A 9,547-nucleotide genomic window follows, 5' to 3' on the forward strand; every position below is an offset into this window, starting at 1 on the left:
GGGGACGAGCCCCGCTCGTCGGTGCTGGGCTCCAGGGGAGGGCGATGCTGGGCTGGGCGTCAGCACCTCACACACCTCATGTCCTCTCTGTCCTTGCCCCCCATCCAGGCTTCAAGCGGTGGCTGTCCTCGCCTGCCCCGGCTCCCCGTGTCTGCGTGGTGGGCAGCGGGCCTGCGGGGTTCTACACAGCTCAGCACATCCTCAAGGTACCAGGGAGGGATTCAGTGGTGGATGAGGGCAGGGTATGGGGTGGGGGGTGTCTCCAGGCTGCTTGGCTTGAAGCGGGTTGGGGGGCTGCTTGGGCAGCCCAGACCTACAGAGTCCTCCTGGGCCCCTTCATCTAGGGTAGGTTCTGCTGTCTCCATCCCTGCCCTGCCCCTGGCCCAGACCCAAGCCAAGGTGCTGTGAGTTCAGCCCCAGTGGTTTCTCTAGAATCAGAGGTCTGCCTTGCTCGGAGCTGTTGTCACCCAACAGGGATGACAATAACCACGTGTTAGTGTGCAGGACCTGCTCTCCTGCTTCCTCCTCTCCTAGCTGAGTGAAGGCACACAGGTGATCCTTTACCTGGCATCTGTGAAGGTTATTAGTGCTTTGGGCAGTCAGGTTGCTGATGGAAGAAGACAACTGTTGGCACCGAGCACAGATGCAGCAGCTTAACCCAGTCATTGAACTGCTGTGTTGTCTCCGGTAGGTGTTGGAAAATAGCTGTTACTAAGCCTCAGGGACAAATTTCAGGGCTGCTTAATCCCTGGGAAGAGTCTGACTCAAAATACAAGATAACAAAAGCCTTGCAGCAGAACATCTGTCTGCAGCTCCGACCTCTGCTGGGGGCTGGCAGACAGCCTGGGGTCCACCAGCACACGTGGTGCTGTGCTGTGCACCCAGTGTGGGGGCTCTTCGTCAGCCCCCCAGGTACGGGATAGCTGCCAGGTGAGTGTGGAAGAGGAGCTGTGAGGTGGGCAGGAGGATGGAGCCCCTCATAAGATGTGCTTGGTGGTGGTTAAGGTCACACTTTACTACACCCTGTGATCTGAGCTGGCAGTACCAGGTACAGCATCATCCTGTGCATGGAAGGGTCTGGAAGAAGCACTTACTGGCTGCAGGATCGTGGTGCAACCTTTCATCCTGCCTTGTATCTTCCCTAGCAGCATGCAAGCACTGCATGTCCCTTTGAAGCTGCTGGGCTTACGTGGCCTTTCTGTCCTCATCCTTTAACTGTGATTTCCTTCTCCTGCAGCACCATGGTGGGGCACAAGTTGACATCTATGAGAAGCTGCCTGTTCCCTTTGGGCTCGTCCGTTTTGGGGTGGCCCCAGATCACCCTGAAGTGAAGGTTGGTGCTGGCTTCCTCCCCTTTGCCCATGTGGTTCAGCATGATGGTGGTGGGTGCAGGCAAGGCAATTAGTATCAGAGATCTCTTATTAGGGGTGATGGACTTGGGCTGTAGGTGTACATCTGGGCAAGCAGAAGTTAAACCAAGGAGCTCTTTGAAATCAGTCATTTTCCTTTGCCTCATAGTAGGCAGAAGTTATACCTGGGGGTATCTGCTGTGTCTGAGCTGCACGGGAGGTGGTCAGAGTGGTAGGACACAGGAGTTCCAGACACAGGAATATCTTGTGATGTTTTCCTCTAATCGCTGGAGATCCTCCGACCAAAATGCCAGGATCCTGTTGAGCTCAGAAAAGAGAAGTGGAGATAAGGGATGTGGGTTTGGGGCAGTGCCTGCAGTGTGGTGGTATCCATCCTGTTACCAGGCTGGATTCAGCCTGAGCTGGAGCTGCAGGGGAAGAAGTTGTTTTGCTCTGTAGCCCTGACTGCTCAGAAGAAAAGGGTTTGGGCACCCTTCTGCCCTGTGTTCCCTCACTGAAGTGGGTTTTGGGAAGGGTTGAGATGAGAGGCTGGTGGAGGAGGTCTGGCCCCCTCAATGGAAAGGGTGGTTTGGTTGGACTCCCTCGCAAACATCATCTTTGGGAAAGAGTTTTCTCCTACAGTGGGGTTTATGCAGAGGTGCCAAAGGCATTGAAGGGGTCCTGCCCTCCTGCAAAAGATGGATTTTCCATTCCACACAGGGCGATGGAAAAAGCGAGCGCCAAGTCCCAGCCTGTGCTTATCTCCCCATGAATTATCTGCGGCTGGTGTTAGATAAGAGCCTCAGAATAACTGCCAGGACGAGGGGGTGACGCATCTCAAGGCTGGGGGGGACAGGAGCTATCAGCAGCAGGCCTTGGCCCCGGCTGGGGCTGGGACATAACTCCCTGGTGCTTGTTTGGTCTGTGCAGAACGTGATCAACGCCTTCACGCAGACGGCGCGCTCGGGGCGCTGCGCCTACTATGGCAACGTCACCGTGGGCAGGGACGTGACGGTGGCAGAGCTGCGGCAGGCGTACCACGCCGTGGTGCTGGTGGGTACCGCTGCCTCTGCGCAAGGGGAAGGTTCGGGGGGGTTATTCCCCACTGGAGTCTTGGGATGAGGGTTTGAGTGAGATGTTTCCGGGTGCTTTATTACCGTGATGAACTGTCCCCGTGCTTGGGACCGTGTGTTAGAACATGGCATCAAACGCAGGTCTTCAAAACCCTGCTGTGAGGGGCATGGCTGAGGAACCTCTTCCCTGTAATGGTCAACACCTATTTCAGCCTGATATGGATTTGTCCCTCCTGTTCAGCCCTCAGCTTGTCATGCTCTGCCTTGACATAAGGAGGTCAAGTTTGGCTCTGGAGCCTGTGGGAATGGGGTGGATGAAGCGCCTGTGCCTCGGCTGTGTTTAGCTCCTCACTGGGTATCCCGGCCCCTAGGAGGGGTCTGCAGCCTTGCAGTGTCCCTCGCAGCAGCTGGAAGCAGAGGTTTGTGGTTTGGTATCAACCCATGCATACAGTAACATCTCTGACCATGTCTGCTCCTTCCTCAGAGTTATGGTGCTGAAGATAACCGGGTCCTGGGGATCCCAGGGGAGAACCTCTCTGGTGTATATTCAGCCCGAACATTTGTGGGCTGGTACAACGGGCTGCCTGAGAACCGGGATGTGAGTACAGCCCTGAGCTTCCCTGCCCTGCTTCCCCATCCTGCATCCAGATGCAGGCATTCAGCTCCACATTAAGTCCTGAAAGGCCTGCAATTGGAAAAGATTAGCAGGCACCGTGTTAAATCCTTCTTAGATGGTAGAAATGTGAACAATTTGCACATCAGTGAGAGCGGATTAGCCGCTTCTGTAGGTTGGCAGCACATTTTGGCTGGGCCAGATGGGAACCTGGGGTGTGATGCTCTGCTTTGACCTGAGGAGGTTTTCTTGGGTGAAAACAGCTCCTTCTCCTAGAGATGCCATCATAGGAAGAAGGAGAGAGGGGTTGGCTGATGGTCGTAGAGTGTCTGTGTCGCTGTGACTGGAGAGGAGGCTGGTGTGGAGTTTCCCCATTTTGGGGGGAAGAGAGGGGTGGAAGGGAATTTGGGTGGTGGGAACAGGTCTGAGGCCATCATGCTCACAGCTGGGTCTCTCTTGGCAGCTGAATCCTGACCTGAGCTGTGAGACAGCGCTGATTCTGGGTCATGGCAATGTGGCGCTGGATGTTGCCCGGATCCTCCTGTCCCCACTGCAGCTCCTCAGGGTGAGTCCCAGGGGTGCTCTGTGCCACAAAGGCAGCCTGGGGCCCACATTCAGTCCCTGCTGGATGGGTGCTGGTTCCCACCCATCTCAGCAAAACCTCAGACTTTCCTGTCTTTGGGATCTTTCCTCAGGGAAGACTGTTGCTTCTTGTGTGAACCTATGGATTCACAGCCCATAGGAGTGATCCAAGGTTCCAGCCTTGAGTAGCACTGGAGTTCTCCAGATTGCTCTGCTGGTATCTCAAAAGTTGGCATTTGAGCTTCATCCCTTATAAGAAGCAAAGGAGGAGCTGCTTGCCCTATTCCACCACCAGGCTAGAAGCTTCTCCATGTTGGGATGAGTCTTTTTCTGCTGTAGCTGAGGGCAGCAGCCTGGTTTCTACTGGTAGCAAGCTGGTGCACCTCTCGTTCTGCTGCCATGCTCCCTTATAGCTGGGAGCTGGTGTGAACCAGCTGCTCCATACAGCTGCTGCCCCAGATGTTGGCAGCAAAGGCTCTTCCTCCTGGAGAAATGTCACAAAGTTTTACATTCGTGCAACAACTTCCTGTATTAATATAATTTAATAAATGAAAACTAAATTAAAAAGACCCAGCAACAACTTGGAGGCACTTCCAACCAGTGGCTAAGTCCAGCTGGGAAGCAGTGCTGGGAAGGACTTGGCACTGGAAATAAGTGCCAGGGGGTGCAGGCAGTTTGCTGTTAGGAATATTGGTCTGGAATGGTTTCTCCTGGTTTCCTGGTGTCCCTCCCATTGTGTCTTCTCCGGCAAAGATCTTCCTGTGATCTAGATACATGCACACAGTTGAAACAGAGCTGCAAGATGCCAACCACTGAGCCCTGGCAATGCCTCTGTGTGTGCTCAGAGCTGGCGCTGACCTGAGCTGTGGTTTGCAGTGGGTTTCACCCACATGCCTGTATATCCTGAGCTGGGAAGTCACCCAGCAGCATCTCCAGGCATCCCGCAGTGGAGCTCACTGAAAGGCTTCACTCCATTAGCCCCAAGGTTAACCTGCTTGGGTGGATCCCCCGAGGCAATCTCGCAGGGTGCCAGCTCGTTGCCTCTAGTGCATTATGGCCTCGGAAAGCACATTCAGTGATGAGGGACCAGCTGTGCAAATAGCTCTGTGCAATGGGAGATGAGTTGTTTTCCGCCCTTGCCCAGGCTCTCTGCATGCACAGCCTGCTTTTCTGCTGATTTTTCACCTTCAGAGGCTGTGCCTTCCCCCCCAGCTCCCTCCAGATCTGCCCTCATCCCACTCTCCTGTCTCTGTTCTGCAGAAGACAGACATCACTGATGGCTCCTTGGCAGCTCTTGCCTGCAGCAAGGTGAAGCGTGTCTGGCTGGTTGGGAGGAGGGGACCTCTCCAAGTTGCTTTCACTATCAAGGTAAGGCTGGGGTGCTGGAGGGCAGCTGTGCTTCCAGCACTGAGCCCCAGGCTGCCCATCCCTGGTGGGAGAGGTGGGCTAGGGATGGCTGAGGATCACAGGCGTCCTTCCTGCGCCTATTTGCTCCCATTCTTGACTGCTGGGGAAGGGGCCCTGGGGCTGTTGGGTGACCTGGAGGTAACACCTTCCTGCCTGCAATCCCCAGGAGCTGCGGGAGATGATAAACCTGCCTGGTGCCAGCCCTGTGCTGAACCCTGCTGACTTCACAGGCCTCAAGGATGCTGTTAAAGGTGAGGGAAGTGTGCTGTGGTCCTCCAGACAGTGACTCGCCTTGACAGGTGAAATCCAGGAGCAATTTGGAGATGCTCAGAACGTGCATCAGAGAAACTCTTGCCTTGTGCTTAATGCATGGTGGTGTGGGTCATCCTCAGAGTGCTAGCTGGCCACAAAGACAAGGGGACAGCCTGTTTCTCTGTGCAGCCACTTTGCTGCTTGGGAGTTACGCTTACACTCTGAGTAATGAGGACAAGAGGTTCAGGAGGGCTGGGGGAACCTTTCAAGTTCCCATGACTGTTGATTTAAGAGCTTCCTGCAGAGCTAAAAGGAAAACACTGAGTTCAAGGGTGTCCAGAGACTTGCTCTTCTCCACAGGCTGCTGCCTCTGAGCACCAGCAAGACAGGAGAATCACAGGCTTTGATTCATGTGTTGGAACTAGATGATCTTAAGGTCCTTTTCAACCCTAACTGTTCTATGAGTCTATGATGTCCCACTGGCCTCAAGCCTCAGGAGCTCTCCTGCTCACTCTGACTTGCAGTTTGTCATCTCAAAGGTGTCGGATGCCCATCAGCATGACAAACTCCAAATAGGCACTCACATACCACTGACACTGGCTCTGTGCTGTGTCCCAAAGGCCTTTTGCTGTGGTTCCTGTCCTGAAGCTCTCTCTCTGCTGCTAGATGCCGCCAGGCCCAGGAAGCGCCTGACTGAACTGATGATCAAAACAGCCCTGGAGAAGCCTCCGGAGAAGCCATTGGAGACGGTGCCCCCCCGGGAATGGGGGCTGAAGTTCCAGCGCAGCCCCCAGGAGGTGCTGCCCACGGCTGATGGGACACGGGCGAGGGGTGTCCGCATGGCCCTGACCCGCCTGGAGGTACGGGCTTGGTATGGCCTCAGCAGGACACTGCTGCATCCCTCCAGCCTTTGGGAATCATTCCAAGGACAGCGTTGTCTTCCCTGGCTGGTTGGATTGGCTCTCGGGGAAGCTGGTACCACCAAGAGCCTTTCCCTCTCTAAAGGGAGCTCTTTTCATGCTGCTGCTGCAGAAAGCCCTTTGGGGAAAGGCCTTTGGGATCAGGGATGCCAAAGGGGACTGGAGGAGGCTGTTCTGTATCTGGTGACTGGGGGTCAGCAGTCCCTTTCTTCCTCTCTCAGGGCTCGGGTGACTCTGCCAAAGCCATCCCCACTGGAGACACGGAGGAGCTGGAGTGTGGGCTAGTGATCAGCAGCATTGGCTAAAGGACCCAGCAGTGCCCTTCGACACCCAGCGTGGCATTATTCCCAACAGCTCAGGCAGAGTGGAGGGCGTCCCAGGTCTGTATCCACAGGGATATGGGTGGGACATGTCAAGTGCAGATGGCGGGGTGGGAAGCTCCATTCCCAAGGGCATGGACATAAGGCAATTGCATGTCTCAGTGGGAGAGTGGAAACGAGGAAACAAGCTGCCCCTGTCAGTGTTAAGACCTGACTTGTCCCCAGCTTGTGTTTGAGGGGTCTGTTCTTGTACAGGGTGATTTTACTGGGCTTTGGAGTCTTACTAAAGCAATACAGCCCATACAGCTGCTGAATGTATCTGCAGGTACACAAACTCCTGCGACAGCACTGTCAAAGGGCTGCACTCTTCCCACCACAAGGGTGGATTCTTCCACCACCTGCAGCTTGATGTGATGCCCAGGGACAGGACTTGCATCCAGGAGGGTCCATAGCCACACACTGAACCAAGCCTGGCTACTCTATGTGTCCATGCAGGTCTGTACTGCAGCGGGTGGGTGAAGAGAGGACCCACGGGTGTGATCATCACCACCATGAACGACAGCTTTGACACTGCCCAGTCTCTGCTGGAGGACGTGCAGGGGGGTGTGCTGGATGTGTCCACCTCCAGAGAAGGCTTTGGGGCTATGGAGAGCATCCTGCGCAGCCGAGGTCAGTGTGAGGGGCTGTGAGCCACTGTAGCAGCCAGCCTGAAGGTGTTATACAGCCCAATTCCCTCTGGATGTGGGTATCCTGGAGTCCTGCGAGCTGCTTCTGGGAGCAGAGTCTGAACCATGGAAATGTGCTGCTGTTTCATTGCTCCAAAGTGCAGGGAGAGGGGGATTTGAATTCCATCAAACTCGGTGTCACTGATAAGGTTAATGACCACTTTGTGGGAAGGGCCATTAAAAGCAGCATGGACCTTGGGTAAAATGCCACTGTTAGCTGCCTAGACAGCGAGCTATTGCTCTTGAGTCCTTTTCCTAGTAACCCTTCTAAGCAAGTTGAGGGAAAGATTAAAATGCCCAAGAGAGTAATTTGCTGTTGCTGTGTTTAAAGGCATTCAATTAAAGCGTGCGTGTGTGTCTTGCTTCTTAACTGTCTGAGGCTTAACAGTGAACTGGAAGTGTTTTGTCCCCTGAGGTGGTGCTGTGCTTGCAGTTGTTAACAGCTTGCAAAGGTCTGACTGATCCAAGTTGACTGGAACCTGCCATCCCTCTCCTTGTGGTGTTAGAAATCATTACTCCTTTGTGAGGCTGAAGTCTGGCGCCGTGTCAGGGAAGGGCAGGCTTCCCTGGCACATCAGGTCCCTGCTAATGGGAAGGTGAGGCTGAACTCATTTTTACTTGGTTAAGTTCCCTCTCCCATCTCTTGCCATCATCACAGGGGTCCGTCCTGTTTCCTTCTTGGACTGGGAGAAGATAGATGCTGCTGAAGTGGCAAGAGGCAAAGCTGCTGGCAAACCCCGAGAGAAGATCGTGGATCCTCAGGAGATGCTGCGGCTCATCGGTCACTAAAGCACCAGTGATGGGAATGTGGTGCTGGTCCAGCTGGTGCTGTCCTGGGGCAAGGCCAGTGGGTTAGAGCATGGCCCTGGAGCACAGGGCTTGTGCCTGCTGCTCTGGAGAGGTGTGTGACACTTGAGCTTCTCTGGTAATAATGAACTCTGGGCTCCTGAAGTGACTGTCTCAAAGCATCCGAGGCTGCTGGCTGGCCCTGCACCTCTGCGTAATTGTTATTTGTGTCCTTCAAGCATTAAGGAATTGGCTGGTGCAGGTGAGGGGAGCTGTGTCCCTGGCAGGAGGCCTGGCCAGACGTTTTCCCCATGGCAAGTCGACAGAGAAACCTCCTCGTGTCTCACTGCCTCCCCTTTAAGCCTCAAGCCAAATGGCTTCATTGCCTTGTCACTCGTGCCTGAGCAGGCTGCTTTGAGTAATAGTTGTTTTTTAAATAAACCCTTCCAGGAAAGCCAAATTGGAGCTGCCACTTGAGTCTGGCTTCTTTGTCTGTGGCTCCTTCCTCTCGGAGCAGCCAAGCGCCGCGTCTCCTGCTCCGTGTCTCAAGGCAAGGCAGCTCCTCTCGTGCAGGGAGGGAATGTTTGCTCTCTGCTTGTGAGCTCTAAACAGACAAGAGCATTAATTTGCTTTCTGCCTCCTGCAGTCAAGCCCCGGCAGAGCCTGGGTTCTGGATCATGGGGTGGATTGGGATAACAAGCGTGTAATTGCCTTGTTCCGGATCATGAGGGGTCCTGTGTTCGTTGGTACCTGCCGGCACTGGCTGATGCAAGCCCTGCCTTGAGCTTTCACTTCATTTCCTGGTGTGGTTCTGGTTTTTGGCCTGTGTGGTTTTGAAGCTTATTAAATGCTTCTCTCAACCCGAATTGACTGCGGTGACGGTGTCAGGTTTTAAGCCAGATTACAAACTGTGAGCCGTAATCTCCTCTTTATCTGTGGCGCAGGGGCTGTGTCAGCGTGGCCTCCTCCTCTGGCCACCCTCAGCATCCTGCACTCCCCATGGGAGCACTGGGGGGTTGCAGCCACTCCTCTCTGCCCTGTGTAAATGGTTGTTAGTGGTGGCTCTGTGATGGAGGCCGAGGGGAAGTCAAGCTGGTGGGGCTTGTCTCAGGTCCACGCTCAACCTCCATCTCTAAGCCCTCTCCTATGGTTGAGGGCTTGTCAGCTGGGCGCTGTGTTCCCAGCCTATCTCTGGTGAACCTTAGGGAAGGTCCCTTCTCTCATCTTTCCCTTTTTCCCTCTTTCCTTTTCTATTCCAGTCTCATTTGCAAGCTCATTAAGGAACTCAGGAAATGTGATCCTGGGAACTCGTACGCAAACGAGCAATAAAGCTTTTGTGGAACAGCTGCTTGTGTGATGGGGCTCTCAATACATCCCGGGGCTGATGCAGCCTTAATGCTGAACTCTTGAGCATTAGGGAGATTACATCAGCTCTGGGTTCAGAGGTGAATAAGCTCTTTGGGAAGGGGGCTGAAGTGGTTGCTCTCAGGGCAGGGAGCAGCTCTTTTGGTAGATGGCCC

At 54.4% G+C, this 9,547-nt stretch overlaps 1 protein-coding gene across 1 annotated transcript; it reads left to right on the plus strand.

The window, feature by feature from the left end:
• Positions 1–63: 63 nt before the first annotated feature.
• On the plus strand, positions 64–8,030 carry FDXR (ferredoxin reductase; the record flags this gene model as incomplete). Its single annotated transcript, XM_010022034.1, is given in 13 exon segments — positions 64–106; positions 108–206; positions 1,238–1,333; positions 2,280–2,402; positions 2,907–3,020; positions 3,499–3,600; positions 4,878–4,985; positions 5,191–5,275; positions 5,943–6,136; positions 6,418–6,496; positions 6,499–6,576; positions 7,012–7,185; positions 7,900–8,030. Coding segments are annotated over 13 exon segments (1,426 nt in total), but the record flags the coding sequence as incomplete, so codon positions are not given.
• Positions 8,031–9,547: the final 1,517 nt, after the last annotated feature.

Source organism: Nestor notabilis, unplaced genomic scaffold (genome assembly GCF_000696875.1).
Source record: "Nestor notabilis isolate BGI_N333 unplaced genomic scaffold, ASM69687v1 scaffold26359, whole genome shotgun sequence".
Classification (NCBI taxonomy): domain Eukaryota; kingdom Metazoa; phylum Chordata; class Aves; order Psittaciformes; family Psittacidae; genus Nestor; species Nestor notabilis.